The sequence below is a fragment of the Python bivittatus genome, unplaced genomic scaffold, assembly GCF_059951505.1.
Source record: "Python bivittatus isolate LINGU-HERP-01145 unplaced genomic scaffold, Pbiv_v1 ctg000580_np1212, whole genome shotgun sequence".
Classification (NCBI taxonomy): domain Eukaryota; kingdom Metazoa; phylum Chordata; class Lepidosauria; order Squamata; family Pythonidae; genus Python; species Python bivittatus.
In genome coordinates this window covers 25,289,911-25,315,779 of record NW_028277087.1, presented here as the reverse complement: position 1 = coordinate 25,315,779, position 25,869 = coordinate 25,289,911, and the positions used below count along the sequence as shown (strand labels likewise).

The 25,869-nt window shown below is 39.5% G+C and overlaps 1 protein-coding gene across 4 annotated transcripts in view; it reads left to right on the top strand.

Annotated features, from left to right (window-relative positions):
• The first annotated feature begins 5,646 nt into the window (after positions 1-5,646).
• Positions 5,647-25,869, top strand: part of ASPG (asparaginase) — a 74,398-nt gene continuing 54,175 nt past the window's right edge. The window contains exons 1-6 of one of the 4 annotated variants that reach the window (XM_007423457.3): positions 5,647-5,869; positions 8,417-8,540; positions 9,962-10,073; positions 15,933-16,058; positions 17,003-17,086; positions 19,075-19,201. In XM_007423457.3, the coding sequence (XP_007423519.1) occupies positions 5,713-5,869; positions 8,417-8,540; positions 9,962-10,073; positions 15,933-16,058; positions 17,003-17,086; positions 19,075-19,201 (730 nt within the window). In that variant the 5' untranslated portion in view covers positions 5,647-5,712. The remainder of the gene's footprint in view (positions 5,870-8,416; positions 8,541-9,961; positions 10,074-15,932; positions 16,059-17,002; positions 17,087-19,074; positions 19,202-25,869) is intronic. The other 3 variants (XM_025163561.2, XM_088149780.1, XM_025163560.2) reach the window with 3 other exon arrangements.

The window sequence follows — 25,869 nt, the reverse complement described above, 5'->3', positions numbered from 1 at the left end:
ACATTCAGTGGAACTGCTTGCCAGATCCACTGGGAAACTCCCTGGGTATCCACTGGAAACCCTCTGGATCGATTTGGCACCTAATAGGTAGCTATCGGAATAGATCCACTCACCCTATGGAATTCAAGGATGTCCGTAAGTCTCATCTGGAGCAGGATGTTATCAGAACTCAGGAATGAGGCAGTGATAGTCCCCTCTATAGCCAGATCACACAACTATATTGGCATTAGTTGCCCCTGCCATTGGGCTGCATGTGACCAAAAATGAAATGTGAATTTATAGTGGGTGTGACTAGAATCTTTATGTATTATGGTGATCTGTTGCTGACCAATGGCTTGGATCATATCAGATGCCAGGATGTAGTTGAATATAACCAACTTAATTATTCTGATGAAAGATGGCAGTTTTTCAAGGGGAAAAAATTAAACAGTTTTATTGAAGCAGAAAAGGATTCTTTGAAATCAGAATAAAGAGAGCAGAATCTAGATTTTTAAAAGATTCTTAAATGTTTCAGGATAACAAAACAAAAAACAGTACATTTCTGCTACTAGGAAGACCAGTAAATGTTTTTTTTAAAAAGAAGTGGGGAGGCAGGAAGAATATTGTATATGTATTACATTCCATAATAATGCTCTATTTTCCCTTATATTTAATATACTGTTTAGAAATCTTAGTAAGAGTCAAAGTTTAATTTGTGGTTTAAGACTTGATATCACTGTATATTAATTGTTCTACTATTTGTATTTTATTTCCTTTTGTTTTCTCTAGATTTTAGTTATTTTCAGTTTACCTTGTTTTGTTTTTTATAATTAAGCTTGGTTTTTTTCTTTTGTTATAGATTAAAAGACAATAAAATATCTTAACAGGATGTATGAACTCGCACATTCTGACACATTTATGTTACAGAAAGTATAATGTTCAGCCTATTTCAGCATTTGGCATCGGTGGTAGGTATTGCTAAAACATACCTTTCAGGAAGATATTATTATTATTGTTGGTTGCAGAGTCAGGATGTTTAGACTGGATTTGGATTTTTATCCAGCCATCGAGTCCTTCCCAAGGACCTGGGATAGGCAGATGTTGTTGTCTGATGGTGTTAAAAATATCCTCATAGATAGATACAAGCTGCTCCAAGCAAAGCTGCCTTTTGCAATTGACTGATGGTGATTTTGTCAATGCCGATGCTGTTCAAGTGGTGCTCCAAATGTTTTGGGATTGTACCCAAGGTGCCTATTACTGTTGGTGATGATATTATTATTATTATTATTATTATTATTATTATTATTATTATTATTATTTAACATAATCAAGACTTTGTGTGGCATACAATATACAACATTTAAAATAATGTGGTCCACAGAATACAAAAGAAACATCTTGGAAAAACAACCACCACAGTCTCACAGATCAAGCAACCCACAAGGGGCCCACAATCCTCTCTAGCCCAAGGACTGGAGAAAGAGCCAAGTCTTAAGGGTTTGTTTAAATAAGGTCAGGGTGGAGGGGTCATACAAATCTCTGGGGGGATGCCATTCCAGAAGGCAGGGGTTACAACAGAGAAGGCCTGCTTCCTGGGTCCCACCAGATGGCATTATTTGATTGATGGGACTTGGAGCATGCTGACTCTGCCAGACTGTGTAGGGAGGCAGATGAAGCTAAGATGTTATATGGGCATACTGTGGTAAGCCCATGGCTGCCAACACTGACTAGACCGCAAAGAAAGAAGGATAACCACTGGAACACTATGCCTCTCACTCCTAGTCCCTGTCAGTGGTCCAGAAGGATATCATGGTAAATGATACTGAAAGCCTCCAAGAGATCAAACAGAACTTGGAAGGTTGTATTGTCCCCATCGTGGCTCCACCAAAGGACGTCAGCAAGTGCAAGCAGTGTCGTTTCAGTACTATGTCCTGATCTGGAACCTGAATAAGAAGGGTTTAGATAATAGGTATTTTCTAGGACCTTCTGAAGCAGTAGTCCATTCACCTTGTCAACAATCGCCCCCAAGAAAGGAAAGTTGGAGGCTGAATGAAAATAGTCCAACACAGTTGGTCTGGCAAAGGAAAAGGTAGTAGGCCCTTCAGTGCTTTTGAAGATGCTTGCAGAATACCTTCAGATTGTTCAGAGACTGCAGATATGCACTGTGGAACATAGATTTTTAAAACTTTATTGTGCTGATCAAAAGAAAGGCAAATATACGTACAACAAAGTAAAGGAAATAATACTGTGGATCGTGGTTTGAGAAACTCTGATCCATTATTTGTGGTGTTGATTCATATATTTATACGTTCTGTATCTGACAAATATGTGTTGCAAAGGACAGGAAATTCTGTATCGTCAATAAATTATGTTATTTCTATAATATTTCTTATGATAATTTATATCACTTAGTTGCTTAAAAATTACAGTATTTCTATTAAACTTCGTTAGGAAATTTAAATGCCATTGTGTTATCGCTAGACAAAAAGAGCTACTAAAATATGTTACTATAATCTAATAATCTGATTCTGACTACTAAATTTCAGAAATGTTTTGTTTTGGTGGTAGTTTTTTTTTTTTTAATCCTTCCAGACGTTCATTATGACAGTCCAGGAGTCTTTGGGTTTTGCTAGTTTTAAAAGTTTTGGTTTCAGTTAGTTCATGAACCAACATTATTTTATAGGAGGGAAGTGAAGGATTATTGGTAGAAATCAATGATCTTCTCTAATAACTTAATAATCACATCAGTCTTTTTTATTCTTCCACTTTCCTCAACACAACAGTTTTCATTTTGGTTTAGACACAAGGTAAAATATTCCCCAGCCTGCTTTTTTCCCTAGGTAGACCTTATGAGTGGATAAGATGGATCAGGAATAAATGAGGGAAATTAAAAGGCATGAGGATGGAGAAATGTAAAGAACAAAGTGAAGTCAAGTAAGAGGCTATGTAAAAAAAAAAGTGCTATTTTCAGATGATTCACCAAACCACACACTGGTCAGCTACATTTCAGTGCTGTATAAACTCAGCTAGTTGAATTAGTGTATTGGTTGTTATATTGTGTGAACCCAGACACCTGGAATCAGTAAATTAAGGTAACAATAAATATGTCATGCAACAACAGCAAGTAAAAATTACAGGAAAATGAGGAAAAAGTGACACCATGAGCTGCAATGAAATTTCTCAAAATAATTTTTTTTCTGATAAAATATCCAAAATATCCACTTTGGAAAAGAACGCTCTGTGTATGATATTTTTTCCTTAGTGTTTAGTGTCTTTCTTCGTTCCCTTGGTTTTTTTTTTTTTTTTTTTTGGCAGCTGGTACTAGTCCTGCCTCTTCATAATATTCCAGAAAAATGGTCCAAGCCATTGTGGAGCAAAGGCTCCAACACTGTTGTTGCTATTGTTGTCAATAGCAATACAGTACCGGTTGTCCCCGGTTTAAGAATTCCTGGTTTACAGATGACCCACATTTAAGAATGGAGCCTACTGTAGCAAAATTCAAATTAAATACACAATAGTTCGAGTTCATTACACAATACTACTTATACATGTAGAAATACACATCAGAATTTACAATACAGAACATTAATCAGCAGAAATAATGCTGTGTCATTAGAGCTGAAAGGAAGCTGATGTAAGAATGAAAGGAAGCTGATGAAAGAAGATGATGAAATATGTATTATACTGACATACTAGGATGATGCAATATACGTTCCTATTGGTCATTGGATGTATAAATGTACATTTGTATCTGTATACTTTCTCTTGATCTCTCTCCCGCTCGCTATTCTACATTGAACTTGGATTGAATACTGTTATAATGACTCATTGGACCATTGTGGAACTGGTGTATGCTGTTTGTCAGAGGACTTCTGTATGTTGCTGTATGTATGCAAATAGACACTGAAAACTAACTATTGTGTCTGAGTACTTTCTTCAGCTAGGACCTGAAGACATAGTGGACGGATTCCTGCTTTAACCAAGCAAACCTTGACAACACAATCATACTTTTCTGGCTTACATACAAATTTAAGGGCAGACCTTGGGAACGGAACTCGTTCTTAAACTGGGGACTATCTGGTAGTGGTAAATGAAAACAAAAATGAAAGCAAACTAAAGCCCTCTTTAAAACAAAGAAGGGAAGTTCGCGATTGAAACTGATAAATGTGGGCTTTAAGCAGCTGTAGGAGAATTTCTTCTCCCCTAGAGAAATCTGAGGAAATTATTCTTTGTCCATTTGCACATGCTGCCTAGAGCTACTTTGTTTGAGGTAGACAGCCCTAAAAATCCATTATGTGCTTACTTACCTACATACATCCCGCCTCAGGCAGTGAAACATCTTAAATTGTTCCCAGTAAAATATATGGAAGAAAGTAAAAAGAAAAGGACAGGACACGTACAAATTGTGCGTATTCTGTACAGTCATTAAAAAGGAAGGGTGCTCAAGGGATGGATTTATTATGGAAAAGAAAACAGTGCTGAAAGCAGGGGGAGGACTTTTAAAAAAATACTTACAAAAGTAATGATACACATTTTGGGTGCTACTGGGACATATACAGTATTAGGCCTTTCTATGTTAAAAATAGAATACACTAAATCCCAGAGCCCTTTAGGGTGCCAAATGCATTCATTATTTTGGTAGAGGCAACATGATGCATTTGAATGAATTTTAACATGCTGCGGTAATTGAAAGATTACTGTAGAGTCCTTGGTTTTCTCTGAGGTTGGCTGTTTTCTTGCAAACGTTTCATTACCCGGCTAGGTAACATCTTCCATGCTAGAACGGAGTGGAGTTTGCTCTCTTTTTGTACAGTAGCTCGCCCTATCAGTGTTGGTGGGGGAGTTGTTTTTTCCTTGGTAGTTCCTAGATTAGGCTGTTGTTTATTGTTTGATTGTTTGCCTGAGTTGGTAATTCCTTGATTAGGGTATTGAAATGAAAAATTACTCTTCCATTATTAGACGATCAAACATTTTAACACACTTGTTTAACAGATCATCATAAACGTTCACCAAACGTTTAGAGGCTGTTCGCCAGTATAACAGCACATGACAGTCCAATGTGGACGCTTTCACACGTGCGCCTTCAGGAATGGTATGACCTTGCAGCATCTCTCTGGCCATTGTTCAAAAAGAAACGTTGAACTCAATGCTCCCTTTGGTCTGACCCAGCAGGATACTTGTTCTTCCTCCTTGCCCTCTTCTTCTGCTTTGGACTTTGGACTTCTTCACCCTGTATTTTTATTTTGAAAAACTTAATTACTGAAACGAGGACAAAAGACAAACGGGGGCTTCACTTTGAGGTTTCTCGGGGGACGTTTTAAGAGAGAAACCGGCTCTTAAAACCACCCCGGCTTGTTTCTCACGGCCGGCTTTCAATACAAGAGCGGGGGCGGGGGGGACACTTTGTTTTCCGCTCGTAGAGAAAAGTTCAGGGTCGTAGATCGCCGGAGGGGGGAGGAGGAACCGCCGGTGGGCAACCAAGCTTCATGGGCTGAACGAGACCCGCCCTCCCGGGTCACCTCCGCGCATCCAAGGGGCTGAACAGGGGGAAGCCAGAGAGGGTCCTCCCGTTCTCCGCTTCCCCCCTGCAGAACTCGGGAGGTAGGGCGAGCCCTGGCCAATGAGAGAGGGCGAGCCCGGAAAGGGGCGGCGCTAAGAGCCGGTATTTGGAGGTCCGCTCGCCCGGCTGGGGCATCTGGACCGCCACCCTTCTTGCCCTGCGGCGGAACCGTCATGACAGAGGCGGAGGACGGCGAGCTGGGCAGAGCTCTCTCGTGCACCGAGCCCGCTCCGGCCCTTGAAATTGGGGGCGGATGCAGCAGCAAGGCCGAAATGTGGGTGCTGGTGATCAACACCGGGGGGACTATAGGGATGGTGCCCCAGTCAGAGGGTGAGTGAGCGAGGGGCGCTCGGGGAGGCTGAGTAGCGGGCGGAGCACCGCGGAGCTTTTCTGCAGTGCAGGAGGGGCGATCTTCTCTCCCCGCGGATCCTGCCCTGTACGTGCCTCTTAGGCGGGCAGAAATCCAACAGGGGGCGCTTTCCCCCATCACGGGGTGATGCGCTTATTGAATTTTAGCCTGACTGAGGGAATCCTATCCAACGGGGGTATATTCTAAGGCAAGCTCTCCAACCTGGTGCTCTTCAGTTGTGCCAGTGTACAACTTCTTTCTCTCCCCGCCAGCGCACCTATTGGCCACAGCTAATTTGGGGGAGGTTTGTAATTCAGTGGTAGAACGTATTGTTTGCCTGCACTGGAGAAGGCAAACTGAAGAATCTTGATCTCACTTATAGAATTTCTTCCACCTGACCACTCCTGAGATCATAGCCTATGGCTGCCCTCCTGAAACTGACCTTAGCTGAATTAGGTATATTTATTTGGAAATAGGTCTCATGAGTTCATTGGGTGAATGTGGAGCTAAGTATGCATAGGATTGCCCAAATAGATGCTTCAGCATCCTTGCCAACAAAACTATATGGGGATGTCCATGAAGCCACCAGAAGTTGAACATGATTTGAGGGAGACTTTAATTTCTTGTTGGAAAAAATAACATAAAGGAGCCTGGGACTCTGTCAGCAAGATAACTCTCTAAAAACAACACAAAGTTTGATGTAGTGGGGCAAGGCAACAAAAGAAAGATCAAATTTGCAAATGGGCTGGATCCAAGTGGGAGCAATGGAGAAATCTCTTCCAGAAATATTCCCCAAGGCATCCCTAGGGGAGAGCAGTTGGGCATTGGCTCAGAATGCTGCTGACCCTCCATTCTAAGCCTGCTACTTGCTTCCTTTTGGGTCACGTGATCCAGGGGTGGGAAAGCTCCATCCCTTCCCCATCCCTCCCAAATGCATGACCCAGAGCTGAGGGAATGTCGCCTGCTTCATACTTTGCAGTGTACATATGCATACGTAGAGACAAGTACAACACAGGGGAGACCAGGCATAGACTTAGAGACAACTTGTATCCACTCACCCCAATAGGCCCTTTGCACGCACACACACATACACACCCACCACAAAGATATAACCGTTCTGCAGAAAAAAATAAGGATCCCTGCTATGGCCACTGCTGGTAAAAGATGGATAAGAATGCAAGAAACCATGCTCTGCTTGTTTTCCTGACTTGTTACGCATAGGCTTGCCCCATACTAGCAGGAAATAAGTCACACTGAAATCAGTCACTTTTCAGCATGAACTTTTGATATGCATTCATATTACTTTACCCTCAGTGAGTAACTTTGCATGTTTATGTGTTTTTGCCTAGGAATGTGTGTCAATCATTAATACACAATTTGCTTCTTGATCCAACTTTCATTTCCCCTCCTGACTTTTTGGAAATACAGGGCAGCTTGCAGAAGGATTCTTTGGCTCAAGTGTTAGATGCATCCAAATAAAATAATAAAAATAATTATTAATTGGTGTTTTAGATTGGTTTTTTCTTCTGATAGACAGAAGGAAGAAAACCTGGAGGCTTAGCTCTGGAAGTTTTAAAGTAGCTTTGCTATTTGGCTAGTCGATTGCAACAGCTGCTTGTGTAATAGTGAGAGTGAGCACTGTTCTAAGTGAGTAAGATGTTCCTGAGCAGGGTGAGCCCCTCACTTAAAGGGCACTGTCTCCATGGGAAGGGCTGACATGGAAAAAATGTTTATTATTAATAGACACTTGCATACCTGAAAACCTAATTTTTGACACACAGATTTGCACTGTATAATATGCAACATTTTATTTTATATAAACAGTGGTAAATTTTTAGGAACTGGAAGACCAAGTTTCTTTTTCTGATCCTATGGCAAATTAAAACTGTTTGAGAACAATATTAATCTGGGCCGAGCTATCAACAAGGAATGAAGCCGAGTGTTTACAGTACTCTGATAATGAAATGGGTTGATTCTAAACATTTCAGGATTCTTCTGAAGTAAGTTAAATCTGAGCCTAAACCTACTGAAGGTCTGTTGGTCATTCAGAGTTTTGGAGGGATCCAAAAGTACAGACAGTGGCTGATTCAGACATTGCACTAAGCGGTAATGTGACTATGTAAGCTCAGTGTAGGGATCCGTTGCAGATGATAGCCTGACTTTCTTTTGTCTCCCCTGTTTTATTTCTTTCCTGTTTTGAGTTTTAGATAAGTAAAATGCTTGAACAACATTTTATGATTTCAGATATTGGTTTAATATGGATTCTCTTTTTGGCTCCCATGGAATAGCATAGTAAACCTTTGTTATTGATCCACTTTTGCTTGTTATTTTCTCAATAACTGGAATGACTATTCAGGGTTTCAGGCAAGAATATTTCTAGCCCTAACTGGAGATGCAAGGATTGAACCTGGAATTATCTTCATGCAAACTGTGTTTCTACTACTGAGCTGCATCCCAGTCTCGAAGTTCAGATAAAAATTCAGTGAACATTATTTTATTCATGATTTTTGTGTTCCTTTGTTTCTCAGGTCTTGTCCCCAAGGCTAACAAGCTTGCAGAGGCTCTGAAGAAGATGACAGTACTTCATGATGCAACATATGCCAAGGAAACCCAACTATATAACCGCCTTGGAGTTGACACCTTGGTACTTCCGTATGTGTTTGGAATACTGGAATGTTTTTACTTTATTGAGCTTTTGAATTTCCTGTGAAGCATCCTGGATTAAAAAAAAATATATATATTTTAAGATTGTGACCCTCCGGGATTGGAGCTTCCAAAATCCCGAACTTGTGGAATCTTGCAGTTCGAAGAAGTAAAATTATAATGTCTGGCCAATTATTTGGATAGATGAAAAATGGTTGAATTTGTTTTAATTAATGCTGATTTTTAAAGAAAAACCTCACTATTTTTAGCACAGATGTTCACTTTTTTAAAAAAAAGATGGCACCCTGTGTGCTGTTAGTGCAAAAGAAGATTTGAAGTTTTATATTTTGTGGAGTTGGTAAAGCTAGTGAGGTGTTGGAGGCTGGGAATGGGTGCAGAGGATGAAAAGTTTTGGGCTGCAGGAGGTAAGGCAGATGGGGGATTTGAAGTGGATGGAGCTTGATGGTTGTAATAAACTAAGAAGGAAAGGAAAGGAAAGGAAAGGAAAGGAAAGGAAAGGAAAGGAAAGGAAAGGAAAGGATGTATGCAGAAGGTGTATTGAAGTGGGCTTATGGACAGGAAAAGAGATCAGGCAAAATTGATGGCACAGGGAGATGCAAGTTGAAATATAGGCAAAGAGTAGCAAAAGTGGTGAGATGGAAGCAGAGAGATAAACTGTGGGCTCTAGGATCACTGCAGCTGTAAGAGATGGACCATGAAAGTGTGGCCCACCTTTAGAAGCTGGTTGCCTGCATGGCCTGGAGGCCGAGAGAAAGAGAGAGAAGACAGTGTGGGATGGCAACAAAAAAGAAAAAGCTTGGTTGGAATTTTGGCACTCAGAAAGATGTAGGGGAGGACTGTGCTCAGATAGGAGGTCAACAGTGCATGAGAAGTGGCCCAGCTTATGGAGGAGATTCCCCTTTTCCATATTGCGCAGTGTGAGTGGGAGCTAAGGAGGGGGATGGCCAGAAAGAAGGCAGTACAGTGGATACTGGTGAGTGACTGAGTGGATGGTAGGTCGGGGCTGTGGCGGGGGGCAGGGGCGGGGGGCAGGTAGTTGACTGTGGCCGCTATCAGTCATGTAGAGTATCAGTTCAATGTAGAGTAGTGGAGCCTCAGGAGGTTGAGAGTGAGGGAAAATAGGTTTCCACAGTGACAGGCAGGGGGAGGTATGATTGAAGGGTTGATTTAATTTAATTTAATTTAATTTATTTAGTTTAGATGTTGCCCAACTTCAGAATGACTCTGGATGTTGAGGCTTGCATCTGCATCAGGTCAACCCTTCACAAGTTGCTAGGAGCACCTTGTGTGAAAGCAATTCTGTTTGTAGATTTTCTCATCAACTATAACCCTGATACCTTTGTTCATAGTGAGCTGAAAAGTAGCATTGTTAAAACAGCGTATTTCACAAAATGTTCTTTTTATGACAGTTCTTCTAACCAAAATAAAAGAATCATCTACACCATCCTGGAACTTTCTCCTCTGCTAGATTCTTCAAATATGACACCAGCTGAATGGGATAAAATTGCCATATGCCTTGAGGTAATTTGTTTTTCTAAAATAAATGTTACTGGTCACAGATACATAGTTGCTCTGTGATCAATAGCTCAGATATTATTTCTGATCAATTGCTTAATATAGCATCCAAACTTCAGCTCTTTCAAATCCCTTTTTATTTTAACTGAGATAATTACATAGTCAAAACCAACAAATTATCTTAATTGACAAGTTGTGTGATTCAGATGGCTGCCTATTAAACTCATACTAATACATGCCATCTTTCATCTCCCCTATTTCTTTTATTATAGAATAGGATTTCTTTTTGGGGAAATGACTTGAAGCAAACTCATGGGAATATTGTTGGAACAACAGTAGTTAGGGTCCAGCATCTCTTGAATAATCATTTTTTATACACAAATGTTCTAAAAACTAGGATCCTGCTCCCAAGATTGCTCTAGGACAGTGTTTCTTAAACTTTTTGCTCTCAGCTCCTTCCCACTTTTAAAAATTATACAGGACCCCAAAAAACCTTTTGTTTGTACGGGTTATATTTACCATATTAAAATTAAAATGAATGCATTTGTGGAATATTTATTTATTGAATCATGTAAAAATAACAATATTAAACCCATTAGATATTAACATAAATGAAATATTTTTCATGAAAAAACCCTATATGTTTTAACAACTTCCCACTTTAACAAATAAAAAATAGTAATAAGAAGAGTGACATTGTGTCAAATGTTTGCAAATATCTTCAATATCTGGCAAATAATTTTGATTTCATGAACCCCTGAGAAGGGCCCACACTTTAAAAAACACTATTCTAGGAAAAGAAATGAGGGGAACAAAAGCTGAGGTAACTTTAACTGACTTGCTTACAAAATCAGTGCCTGCCTTGCACTGACGGAACACATCATCTTTTTAAAATTTATTTTTTAAACTTTCTGCTAAAATTCATATGACCACAAGGTGGTGATATACTGCTGCTTTTTGCTCTGCAAAATGTACAGATGGCATTGTCAGTGGGAATTTGAGGAAGAATAAGTATTTTTCAGTGCAATCTGGCGTTACCAAGAGGGAATGAAATTTAAAAAATAAAATTCAGTGGAATAAGGAATGTAGGCCCCATAACTTAGTGGTGAAGCACATGTTCTCTGTGCACAGAAGTATTTAATCACTGAAGTTTCTGCTCAATGGAGTTACAGTAGCTGGTTTGGGAAAAATTTCTAAGGATTGGTAACTGCTGTGTGAGGATTGTGGCTTCCAGAATTTCCAGCCAGTCTGGTTCTGTCTTAATTGTATATGGTGTATAAAATAATTATACTGAGCTACGTGGTTTTGTACTGATGTTTCTGTTCTCTAGTATATGTTCAAGCTTCCAGAAGCTAGTACAGTGTTTCTCAACCTTGGAAACTTTAAGATGTGTGGACTTCAACTCCCAGAATTCCCTAGCCAGCATGCTGGCTGGGGAATTCTGGGAGTTGAAGTCCACACATCTTAAAACTGCCAAGGTTGAGAAACACTGAACTAGTGTATTAGTGCCTTAGAAAGAATTATTTGTTAGTGGAAATCAAAGCTCTGGTATGCAGTGGTGTAGTTTTGAGGGATTGGTTATGTGCCATCGAGTTGCTGTCAACTCTTAGTGACCACATAGATAGATTTCATCCATTACAATCTGTCCCTAACCTGGTCTTTCAGATCTTCCAATAGTGCACTTATTGCCATTGTAACTGACTCTATCCACCTTGCTGCTGGTCATCCTCTTGTTTCCTTTCCTTCCACCTTTTCCAGCATTACAGCTTTCTCCAAAGAGCTAAGTCTTTGCATAAGGTGTCTGAAATGGGTTAATTTGAGCCTGGTCATTTGTGCCTCAAGTGAGCATTCTGGGTTGATTTGTTTGATGATCCATTGGTTTGTTTTCTTGGCTGTCCACAGTATTCTCAGGAGCCTTCTCCAACACCAAAGTTCAAAAGCATCAATACGGTAATTTTAAATACTGGACTTAGTAATTATCTGGGCATTTTCACTCTTTAGGTGAAAATGCATATTATTTACTGTTGCATTTGGGGACCTTCCTGAGAAATCCAACATGTGGGATCCTGGGTTTCCACCTCCCCAGTCCTGATCTACAGATCTACTGCTCTGTGCCATCATCTTATACATGTTCCCTTTGCAAGAGTGGTCCTTCCCTGTGGCAAGTGGATTACATGACCTATTCTTAACTACCCACACTTGAAATGTTGTGCAGTTCACAAATCTCAGTAGGCTTGGTGCATAAGAAGGCAGACTTGCATGATTTGGGATCATTCATTTATATATTTGGTGATTAGTATCATTGAAGGTAAAAAAGGCACTGGAGGGAAATAAATATTAAAGGTTACAAAAGTGAAGTGTGATCATTGGGCATGCGCTTATTCAGTGTGTCAGGTGGCACTGCTCCTTTTCTTTGTCCTAATTTTTCCCTCTCAACTAAAAGGGCTTTCAGTGATGACTTTTTTCCAACTACTTAAGATCATTCTATCAATCCTAGCACTTACCGACTGCTGTGTAGATGTCTAGCTGTGAGTCCTGTAAGCCATAGTTGCTAGTCTACCTCCATCTGGACCTCTGCTGAAGGTGCATGAAACCACCTCAGTTTTAAGAGACCATATTAGATCTAGAGAAGATGGCTATTGAGAACATTTGGATTATATTTTCCATGTTTTTAAATTGTTATTTAGTTAGAAAATGCCATGTGATGTAATATTATATATTTTAAAAATGTAAGCATCTTTGAGCATGGTCACCATGACAAATATAGTATATAGGTAAGTGTCAAGATATTTATTTACATTATGATTTATTTGGGCTTACATGCTGCTCCAATTGTCAACCAATTCTGAATGGCTTACAATCTTACATGCATAAACATGTTTAAAACAACAATAGAATACACATACACACACATACACACAGAGAGTAAAATATTCATATGGCGAGGAACCAAAACCTCCTTGGGGCTCTAATCACAGTTTGAGAACCAAGATTTAGATACAGCAATATGAAACCAACTTTCCTTCCTTCCTGGTTTGAAGTGCAGTTGTAAAACTCCAGAACTCGTTTTTTGCCAGCTACTTTCAGTTTGCCCACTTCTAATTCCAAATCAAATCATGCTGAACTAGTGAGTTACATCAAGGATGGGTTCATTGAAGGATTGTTAATTCTGATTCTTTCACAATACAAAGTAGTATGAGCAAACTCCAATGGGAGCTAAATGCAAAATAATTGCTCCTGGAGGTAGAATCAAACCCAAGAGAACAGCTCAGTAGGATGTCACAATTTACTGCATTATAATGTGTAAACACCGGCCGAGTTCACACATCCTGTTAAACCATCATGTGGGTTGCTTGATTTAAGCTGTGTGATGTATGAACCCAGCCAATAGTGGCTTATTCAGTAAGCCAAGTATAAGTAAACCATGGCTAATTGGGATGTATGAATTCGATTGTTCAGTCGTTAAGTCGTGTCCGACTCTTCGTGACCCCATGAACCATATTGCGCCAGGCCTTCCTGTCCTTCACTGCCTCCCTGAGTTTGCTCAGTTTCATGCTCATTGCTTCAGTGATGCTATCTAACCATCTCATCCTCTGCCGTCCTCTTCTCCTTTTGCCTTCAATCTTTCCCAGCATCAGGGTCTTTTCCAAAGAGTCCTCTCTTCGCATTAGGTGACCAAAGTAGCTGAGCTTGAGCTTCATTATCAATCCTTCCAATGAGCAATCAGGGTTTATTTCCTTTAAGATTGACTGGTTTGACCTCCTAGCAGTCCAGGGGACTCTTAAGAGTCTTCTCCAGCACCACAGTTCAAAGGCATCAATTCTTCGGCGCTCAGCCTTCTTTATGGTCCAGCTCTCACAGCCATACATTACTACTGGATGAATTCAATTACTGAATTGAATAAATTAGTCCATGGATCTGTATAAAAGCCTACTTGAAGGATGGCATTTAATGCTTATATTTTACACTAGAGGAACACTGAGAAAGTTAAGCAATTAGTGCCAGGCTAGCTATTGAAGAGATTTCTTTTTTTACTTTTAAAAAAATTAATTATATTGGATTGTGACTTTTTATCCATCCTGCTCTATTAATGTTTCTGACTGTTGTAATGTCTTGCATGATTCTGTAATCTGCCCAGAGAACTTTGGTTCTTGGACAGATAAAAGAATAAATAAATCGCAAATAAATATTTGCAAATATACTTGCTGTTATTAGGGAGCCAGAAATCCTTGCTAATTTGAAAGCCTCCTAGACAGTTACCAGTAGATTTTGATCCTTTTTTTTTTTTTTGCTCCATTGAAAACTAATTATTTCAGACACGAAAACAAAGATGATTGCCAATTCTACCTCAGAAAAAATAATTAGATATAAACAATGTTGTCTCCCACCTTATGGGAGATCAGATGCCATAGTAAAATGGCAATAGACATGGTATCTCCAGTTTAAAAAAAGTCAGGTGATGAGAAAGGCTTGCTCGAGAACTTAGAAACCTATTGCCTGTCAGACAATTAGTCCTGGACCAGAAAAGTCAATGGTCTGATTCTGGATACCACTAATTATATTATTTTAAGATTGGCAAATGATAGCTTAGAATTTACTATTAGCCATCTGGGAGATAAAATATATCCAACTGCATCTATATCTCTGGAACTAATAGAAAAATTGTCCATTCATTCTTTGACCATATAGATTTCTAATATTATTTAAAGAAATCTCTCTCTCTCTCTCTCTCTCTTTCTCTTTTCTGTGCTGCCTTTGAACAGAAGAGGGCAGTCTTCCATTAGCATCTAGCATCTTTAAGGATGGCATTTCCTCCATATCCTCTCTTACAATAGCTCTAGTTTGCTTAGTCTGCTCCCATAAATGGTATAATCCCCAAAGTAAAAGCAAGAACAAGGAATCAGACCATACGATTCATTTACATATGTTAACATTCCTGTTTTAAAGCTACTGCTAAGCTTTTCTTAATTAGCAGTCTTCCTCTGGTTAAGGACACATCATTAATATTTATACACTGAAGAACAAGTCTTTGAATGTTGTCATAATTAGCGACTGAAAAAAAACCTCACTAGATTTTATGTTGTCTGTATTCTTTAAGAATTAATTATGTTTTTCCTTAGAAGCTAGACAGGAATACTCAAATAAATAACAGATTATTGACAGAATTTTCTTGCATTGGTCAGATATAAGGGCTGTCCCCTGCTGGGATTTTTCAAGTCCTTCCTTTGGTTTTATTTTTCAATTTATTTTTTAGCACCCATTTGTGTGAGGATGGGGGAAAAGTCTTTTATCTATTCTACATGGACAGACAAACCTAGCTGATACAGATCAGATCATTGGTCTCCATCAGCCTTCCTCTGTCTTGGATGTCCTCTACCTGACATGGACTCCTTTAGTCTGAGGTAGTACATCCAACTCATCTGATGGATACCATGCTGGGCATAACCTTTTAAGTGTCCATTTGGACAGACAATGGATTCTTTGAGTTCTTGCCCCTCTCCCTGCTTTCTAGAAAGTAGAGACATAAGGAACAAATTCTAGTATCATTTGCATTGAAAGACCCTCTCTGCTATAAATGAGAGCTCAGTTTCATTTTGTTGGGGTAAAGAAAGCAAACTAAATTACATTGCTTTTAGATTACCTTGCCCTCTGTTATTTAATTCTAAATAAATTACTTTTATGCCTGGTTGGTGTTGATTTTATTGATATAAATGCAATAAGCCTGAAATCTGTCCATCCTCAACTTGACCTTTAAATACCTTCTTGTTCCCCACAGTTCTCAAACACTCTTTATTATTTAAATACTGATCAGTTTGTCCCTTTGAATGTTTCTCTCACCACAATCAATTTGTTTTGAATTGGCAGGCAAACTATGAGAAGTATGATGGATTTGTAATCCTTCATGGCACAGACACAATGGCTTATACATCCTCAGCATTGTCCTTCATGTGTGAGAACCTGGGTAAAACCATAATCTTGACAGGATCTCAGGTAAGAAGTTGCCTTGAAAACTAAGCAAGCTATATGTTGTACTGAAAATAAGTTTTGAGTATAGAAGATATTTTATTTAATTCCTACTCATTACAATCTTACCACCCCTATTTGTACATGGGATACAGTGATGAGAGAGGATGTAGACAATTCATGACCTTGTGTAATGTTCTTTTCTTTATTGGAAATATCCTGAAGGTCATCTAATTTGATTGGGACACTGGGACTGCTGAGGGTTTTTTTTTTTTTTTTAACCTTCCCCCTTTTCCTGATTCAAACTGCTCCTCCTTATACTTGGCATTATTCTTGCTGGGGCTTACAACAGTTTTAAAGGAGTGATTTCTACTGGGGAACAATGTTTTGGAAAGAAGCAATGAATCCCTTCCATTTAACCACCATTGAGGATCAATTTAGCTCTTTATGGGGGTTACTGTGAAGAAAGGATAATTAAAAGGAGGATCCAGTAAAATATCTTATTTTTGCAGACCATTTGCTATTTAACTGCTTGCCACAAGACAGTTCATGATTGTCCCGGGAAAATGAACTACTGGTGGGAAGTTGACTTTGCATTAGCTGAAGCTTCTAAATAAAATGAAAGGAAATAGGCTAGATGTTGAGGGAGGATTGTAGTGATCTTTCTTCTGTTTTGAATTATTCCTTCTCCCACCCTAATGTAAAGAGTATGCAAAATTCAAGGATAACTTCATGAGGTGTGGGAGAAAGTATTTTACATTCAAAACGAGAAATTCCACCATCTGCCATAGTTGAGATGAAGAAATGCATCCATGTTCCAATAAATCATGCACTAAGAGAATGTTTCATAAATTATGCATGGCTTTACACTCGCTTTATATTATGTCAACTGGAGTCGCTCCCTCTTGCTGCTGAGTGCGTATGATTTTTTTGAACAGCAATTGGTTATCATTTCTTTCTCTCTCTTCTAGATACCAATATATGAACTGAGGAATGACGGCAGAGCCAACCTGTTGGGGGCACTGTTGATTGCTGGACAGTTTGTAATTCCTGAGGTCTGCTTATCCTTTTTTTTTTTTGCTTTTAGACTCTTTGTTCCCTGTAAGGGCTGCATTTTCTCTCTTAGTTTCTAGATCCTCACTGATCTAGGGGTGATGGGGAGGTTGTTTCAGAAGTCTTTTGATTTTGTTAAATTAATATCAGAGTTTGCAAACAGCAACAAAAGAGTAATTGGAGGGAAACTTTAATTTTTAAAAAATTATATATAACACTATAAAATACTTAATCCTCAAATTAAGACTATTGATTCAACACTATTATATGGCTGCTAAAAAGAGAAATGCAGTTTAAGGCTGCCTCAATAGAAGTGGAATTTCCAAATCGTGAGAAGTAATTGATTATGTGCCATCAAACTGGTGTTGACTCTTAGTGACCACATAAATTCTGCCCCCAGCCTGGTCCTTCAGGTCTTCCAACAGTGCACCCATTAGTGCTGTAATTGAGTCCATCCACCTTGTTGCTGGTCGTCTTCTTCTCTTCCACCTTTCCCAGCACTAGAGCCTTCTCCTGAGAGTTAGCTCTTCGCATAATGTGCCCAGAGTATGATAATTTAAGCCTGGCCATTTGTGCCTTGAGTGAGAACTCTGGGTTGATTTGCAAATGATCCATTTGCTCAGTTTCTTAGCTATCAATCTCAGCAGTCTTCTCCAACACCAAAGTTCAGAAGCATCAATAGGATTTTCTATCCTACTTCTTCAAAGTACAACTTTCGCTTCTGTAGAATGTCACAAGGAAAATCATTGCCTGTGCGATTCTGATTTTTGTAGGTACAAGCATATCCCAACGTCTGAATATCCTTTCCAAGGCCTTCATTGCTATTCTATCAAGTGTTAATGTGCAGTGTATTTTCTGATTCTTTTACTGTTGACAGTTGATCCTAAAAGGCAGAAACTATCCACCACCTCAGTATCTTCATTGTCAATTCTAATGGGAACTTATGAACTAACTTCTCTATGTTTTGCACTGGCCAGATTCCTACCTCTGTTGTCCAGAGATATTGTTCAGTTCTTGGCACCACACTTGAAGAAGCACTTAGAGAAACTAGAACAAGTTATAGGAAGGCAGATTCTGCTTGAATGTTAGGGCTGGTGAGCTTTATTATCACAAACAGTAGTTTCTTGCAGTGCATATAAGGACATTAGATTTCCCAATCATTTTTATGATTATATATTTCACAATTAGTTTTTTAAAAAACCACAAAGTTACTATTACTATCAGATCCTTCTACTTTAGTGTCACATTGCTTAATATACAGCCACAAAGAAACAAATGGCTGCAGAAAATCAACTTCATTAGGCTTGAAGTTTACCAATTATTTGAAAGACTAGAATAAAAGTATGATAGGAAAATGCACTGCTTATTTCAGATGTAATGAATCTATGGCCTTCCCAATGCGTTTGGTCTATAGCTTTCAGTATTCCTCAACACTAACCCTGATCTAGGGCTACTGGGAATTATTTAGCAAAAGGTTTCCATTGGGATTAATCTGCAGTGGCATAACTACCAACAGGTTATGACAACCTGGACAGAAGAAGACCCATAAACCTGACTGATATGTAAGTAGGCTCATGTTCCACCTGCCTCTCTAGTAACTCAATTTTACCTGCTTTGTCAGGAACATCAATGTTTCTGGAGATTTTTTTTGCACATTACTAAAAGTCCATTCTACCTCCCTTTAAAAATATCTTTAACTTCTGAGGTCCATCAAAAACCTTGAGAGCTGCCAGACCTGTTCTTGGAAGGAAACCTGACAAAGAATTTACCTGGATTTTGTTGTCAAAATCCAAAACAGACACAGCACTTTTCAAAGCAACCAAGAGATAAAACCCTCCTACATAACTCTAATTATATTTATAACTCTCTCCAAAGTAGTTTTCATTGTATAGGAAAAAAAGTCAACTTTATGTGTGTATATGTTTTAATCTGCTGGATCTTTTAATTACAAGACTTGCACACTGACATGCTTCTTTTCTCATCCTTGTAGGTGTGCCTGTACTTTGATAATAAACTGTACAGAGGAAACCGGGTGACTAAGATGGATGCAGGGAGTTTCAGTGCCTTTTCCTCACCTAACCTGCCTCCGCTTGCAAATGCTGAGGTTGATATTATAAGTAAGCAGTGATGTGATTTCAACTTTCAGATTGTAGCTGTACCATCTGCAACCCTTTCCTGGAGTGGGGCCACAATGGGTCCAGGTTTTCAAGCATCTTTATCCTTTATGTATGAAGCCATTTTTTGGGTTTGCCAGTATTAAAATAGGCATCTGAGTTCTCTCCTTGTTCAAAGCAGTCATGATATGGAACCTATTTCACATATGGATCACTTTTGGATGACAAGTTGTGGGTTATTTCAGGTTTCTTTGGTGAATGAAGGTGGAAGTTGCAGGCAGATGATAAAATAAATATTAAAAAGCCGACTGAGGTTGTTGGAGAGGAGGGCTGTTAGTGTCTTGGGAGTTCTGCTTATATCATAGAGCACAGTGTATAATCCCCAGGAGAAGGGTTGACTGGTGTTCATTTTTGTTGATGAAATACATATTTCTGTTGATTGGAATAGGAGGTAACATACTCCCGAGGCCCATGGAGAATCGAAGTGTAAACTGAATTCTACTTCAGTTAAAGTTGCTTGAAGCTTGAATTGGATTCATCTCTCCATGCCTTGGTTCCAGTTAACAGGGTTCAATAGCAGCCTTCAGAATTCTGGAAATGCTGAATTTGTGTCATGGTCCCTCTGCAGCTGAGGAATAAGATTGGGTAGAACAGAAAGTGAGATGCATAATGTTTACGCTTTAAGCCCAAACAATTCATTGCATTAAAAGTTTTTATAACCAAAGTGCTTAAACCTAGCATGAATATTTAGAAATTAACTCTCCAATGGAAGGATAAACATTTCACCTGCCCTGTTCTCCTGGCAAAATTGCACCTTGACTTTTAAATTAGTGCGACTGACTTACTAGACAGTGGACAAACAGATCAGGTTCACATGTTCAACTAAAGCAACTATGATTTGTTCAGTTTTGGCTTACTGTGATAGCACAGCCATTGTGGTCTGTAATCCTTACTTTATATCTAAGCATATGTGAAAGCTATTATGGCTTGTTCAATAAGCCATGTTTAGAACCAATATGATTTAGTGCAATGCTAAATCCATATCATCTTACTTAAGTTAAAGTCTCCTTTGACTTGCTATTGGCTTCTTGTAGCTTCACAGACATATCCATGTAGTTTTCTTGGTATCGATATAAAATGGTTTGCCACTGTTTTCTTCTGGGATGATTTCTTGACTTCCCAATTAAGTCTATGACTCTGGTATTCCCTGGAGGTCTCCCATCCAAGTACTACCCAGGCCCAACCCTGCTTGGGAGCCCAGACCAAGTAAAGGCAGCCAGATGCTGCCACCTGCTGAAACAGCTGGCAGAGGTTTCATTAAGGCAGGAAGAGAATTACTTTCCACATAAGAAGACCACTGAGATTCCCAGAGCCAGAACTCACCCTATATTCAGTGAGCCAAATATAAGTGCAAGTTTGAAACCTTGTTGTTACTGTTGGTCTTTTGGCAGAGGCCGAACATCCATCTGTGAGGGATGCTAGTTTTTCTACATAGATCTATAGAACAGACTGAATGACCCAAGAGAAACCACTTAATATTAAGCTGTCATAGGGAATACTTGCCAATAATAGCACTGATTCTACCTTGCCTAGTACAGTAGCAAATCAAGATTTGTGACTCAGTAACAGGGGTGTCCACAAGGTGTGGTCAAAAAAGCAAAGCTCCACCCCTTTTTTATGGGCATAAAACACAAGTTTTGATCACACCATTGTGGCTACCATCTTGACTTTTTTGACCACACCCTGTGGACACCCTTGCTCAGTATAGAGCTGGAACCAGTCTCAGTTCACTGTTTAGTGTTCTTGTATAATTCATATATTTGTTTCATTAACAACATTAATTTTAAAAACTTCAGCTTAAAACCTTTCAACCTAAACTACAATTTTTATGAGGCAGTTCTAGACAGCCTAATTTAGCTTAAAAAGCTAAGCCACTTCTGTACAGATAAGTGATGAGTATTTCCACCCCCACCCAATAAATGCAAGCATATTTATACATAACATTAATGTTTGGATGGGATTGGCTACCTTTGCCTTTGAGAACTTGTGTCAATTATCTAATAGCATTTTTTTTTTTGGCCAGGAGAAGGTGGTTGTATGTGTGTCTTGCCTTGGCTGTTCAAGCACTTCCACTATAGGCTATTCAGGGTTTTCCAGCTCATTGCTGCCTCTCTGTACTCAGAATGAACATGCAAAATTATGTAATTGAGGTTAGCTTACTTTCAGCCTAGCAGGGAAGGGATGAAAAAAAAGTGTCAGAGCTTGCCAGCAGATTGGAAATAGCTGAAAGTTGCATTTCTGGTTTGATTTTGAAGATGGATTCCCCTCTCCCTCCCTCTTAGGGAGGGGTCGCTTCTCACTCCTTTAAATGAAAGAATTCAAACCTGTATGGCAGCATGGTTCTAGCCTTACTGACTTCTAGAATATGAGTGGATTAGTTTGGCCTCTCCAGCTCTTGGGCCGTGTTTCTTTTATTGTATGCAAGCCTGCTGGCAATACTTATAGTATATTGGGTTTTCACAGTTTAAACAGCATCTTGTGTGCTTGGTTGCAGTAGAGAGGCCCGCGTCTTCTTGTTCTGTGTGTTTTGAAACAAAAGCCTTTCTAAATACTGGCATAATGGAATGCAACTGACATAAGTGCTTCGGCTTTTTAAAACTTCTCAAGTATACACTCCCAAGGACTGCAAAAGCAGCCTAACTCGATTATGTAACCTGATGGGTAATATATCTTCACCACCTAGAGTGGGAGGAAATGAAGCAAGTGAAATTTTCCTCATCACTTTTTCTGCATCCCAGTACTTGTTTAATTATTATACATGTTTAATTATTGCACATCAGACTGCTGTTAAAGGATTAGGAATTCAGCCAAATCTACAAGCATGTGTTTGGATGCCATCATTAGTATGGTGCACCTGCTGGTTATCTTAGACTCATGTTTTCTTGCAATAGTCAAGGGATGGGCAACCTGTGGGCCAAGAAGAAGGGGGGAGTTATAACACTCTTCCCAGACACAGAAGATATAGCACCCTTAGGGCTGCTCTTAGGTCTGAGTTACCCAGATCCAGGTAGTCATACCAGTTGGCTCACCCATCTCCTAATTCAGTTGTTGAATGCCAGAATGGTTCACAATAAATGTATTTTATATCCATGATCTTATCGTGGATCAGCAGGCTGGTCTGGTTGTGTTATAAAGACTAGGGTGGGAGAGCTGGGCAGCCTGAGTTTAACCCATATAAGCCTGCCTGGAGATGTTGTACAGCATCAAGGTAGATTGTGTGGTAGAACTGCAGCCATTTATAGGGAATACATTTCTCTTTCCAATAATCAGATTCCCCAGGGGCTATACTTTGTGGTAGGTTGGGGGGGGGGACAGAATAGTGTGTTGCTAGTCCAGCAGCTCCTTGATTGCACTGATCTCCAGTACAGTGTTGGAGAATCTTAGGACTTTGATGCTTCGGGACCTCAATGCTCATGCTGCTGATCCTGAAAATGGACCATCTCAGGACTTCATGGCCACTAAGAATACATCACAAGCTAGATACACTGTGCAATGATTGATCTAGTTTTTGCTTTTGAGTGGATGGATAGTGGAGTGATAGTCAAAGAGGTGCGTGTTACCCTATTGTCATGGTTGGATCACTTCCTGTTATGATTTAAGTAGATTGCCATTTCTATCTGCAGGAGTGATTATCTAGTCTGCTCCCTAAGACTTATGAATTTGTAGCAATTCCTGAATACTTTATGGACTTTTCTGATCAATATGACTCTCCCCCCCCCTCCAAATCTTAGCCATAGAATAGTGAGAGTTCACAGGGCTCCTTGGTTTACTGAAGAACATACAGCAATGAAACGGAGGGGGATATGGCTGAAGCAAAAAAGGTACAAGATTCAGTGTGAATATGATTGTACTTACCATGTGGTAATTATGAAGGAAAAGACAACATTTGTGTTCACAGAGCTCATTATGGAGTCAAAGAGTACACTGTGCCCACACTGAATCACCCAGATGAACCTTTCCAAGTGGGATTAATATGATAGTTTGTCAAGTTCCAGTTGGGAGAACCAGAGTAATGAGTTTGTCATGCACTTTATGGACAAAATTGCCAAAACTGAAACAGGCCTGGTAGAGGTTGTCAAAACACCATTTGATTATTTACTATAGGATCACTTTCAGCCAATGAGGCTTGAGGAGACTGACAAAGTTCTTGCAGGTATTTCCCTAATTATCTGCCCTCTTAATCTTTGCTCTTCGTGGGTCTTAGAAGCAAGCTGGTTAGGGATGTTAGAATGGGTTAAGAGAATAATGAATGTCACATTAATGGAAGGAGTAATGACAGCAGATTTAAAGATATCAGTGATCTGATCCTTGTTGAAGAGGACCCCTTTGGATCCAGAAGCATTTGCTGCCAACTTCCCCTTTTGGGGCAAGAGTATCAAAAGGGTGATAACTGGAGAACTGTGGTAATAATGGATGTAACTGATTTTCTGGATCCATCACAGACCAGCACAGAGACTAGCTTGGTTGCTTTGGTAATTAACCTTCTATAGGAGTAAGACGGAAGAGTGACATCCTGTTGATTCTTGTATCTAGCCATTTTTGATGCTGTTGATATAGAATCATATTACAGCACTTCTGTGAGTTGAGAATTGGAGGCATTGTTTCATAGTGGTTCCATTCCCACCTGTGGGGCTGTTCCCAAAAAGTGGTGCTGGGGGATTTCTGTAGAGCCTTATGGCAGTTGTGGTGTGTAGTTCCACAGGGTTTAATCTTTTCCCAGTATTATTTAATATCTATATGAAGCTGCCAGACATTTGCAGTGAAGTTTCATCAATAAGTAGATAACAGTCAACTCTACCTCTTCTGAAGGAACCAGGAGTAGCAGTGGAACTGCTGTATCAGTGCTCTTAAGCTGTGATGGAATGGAGCAGGGCTAGTAGACTGAGGATGAAATTCTCTGGCTAAACAGTTCTTATTTTCAGGAACTGACTTTAAACCCAATACTGGATAGGATGATACCACCCAATAAAACCATTTTCATGCTTAATTGTCAGTGGAGGACAGTGACCTCAGTGACCAGCAGTATCTACAGTATGCACAACTTTGGCTGGTGAGTCAGCTTTGTCCATTTCTGAATGAAGGTAGCTCCACATTAGTAGTGCATGCACTAGTAATCTCTTGACTGAATTGTTGCAATGCACTTTACGTGCAGCTGCCATCTTATGTGTGGCAGCCAAAGTAGTATGTGGACTCAGAAGATGGGTGGACTTTACCCCAGCTCTTCAAGCACTGCACTGGCTGCCGATAGTATACAATACTCCATTTAAGGTGGTGACACCTATAAAGCCCTAAAAATGGCTGTGGATATGGAAACTTGAGAGATCACCTCATTTGGTATTGACCACATCACAATATTTTTAGAATGTTTATATGTTTAATAATATTTTAAGGTTAGTTTAATATATTAAGTGCTAATATTCTAAGTGTGATTCTGTTGTTAAGCCACCCTGTACCCCAAATGGTGGTAGGACAAGCTGATTTTATGCAACCTCAAAGGTCTCTTTTAAACTACTCCTGCTTCAGTGCAATCTGCATACTACCGAGTGATGTGATAAGAAAGGAAGAAGTATATTCTAGATGGGAAATGTTTGCAAACCTCTGTGGGCCTAATATAGTTTTCTGATTCCTTATTGTACTACATAATAGTTCTCAGATGACTCAAAAAATACAAGAAGAAAAACCTAAAAGGCAAACAGCTTGGGTAAGCGTTATTGTCCACATCTACATTTCATCACTTGCTGAGTGCAACATGAAGTGGCTTGTATCACAGATCTAAATCAATACAGAAATGCCATGATGTTATGACATTATCTCAGAGGCAATGCAATTAAGATGTCAGATTGCATGTCATTAATGTGTGTAAGTGTATGTCAGTCCTTTGTTGGCTCTTGAAGAAACCTTGTTCATTCCAGCCCACCACTATAGTTTTACTTGGAGCACTCAACTGTGCCAGTGGCAAGTCCAGTTTTCCAAAACTGACACCTCCCTGATGTGTGGACTACAATGCCCATGTTCTCTAGCCATCAGGTCACTGGACTAGGCAAGTATGGCCTAGATCACTTCATAATGCTTTTTCCAGCTCTGAAAAGGACTCAAGATATAATAAGCATATTGGTCATTGAACTCTCAAGGAGACCATTTATCCAGCCCTTACCCTAGTGTTTTAGGGATCATTAACTGCAACTTTGAATGGACTCAGCTGAGTTTTATGTCTTAGACTGAAGCAAGCAATCATTTATTTTTTTTCTGTTTTCAAATACACTTCTTGCTATTAAAAAAGGGTCTGAGTTTCTTTAATTATTATTTCTTGTTTATGTCCAAGCACTGGCAACAACTACCTAGAGCAGAGAGATCAGCAAGAGAAGAAACAGTCTGATCCGTTCTCATAGCAAAGTGTCTAGAGCAGATCTAGGAGTTTCATAGCTTGTCAGTGTTCTGATTTTGAGAACATTTGATTCCCTGGGCAGGAAGATTCTGGATTGTGTGATTAATGTCCCTTCCCAATCAGCAGAAGGTTCCCTTCTGCAGCAATAGGAAAATGAACTGGGAATCAGATTCATAGTTAGATATCCATTATTCTTAACAACCATTAAGAAATTAACATCTCTTCA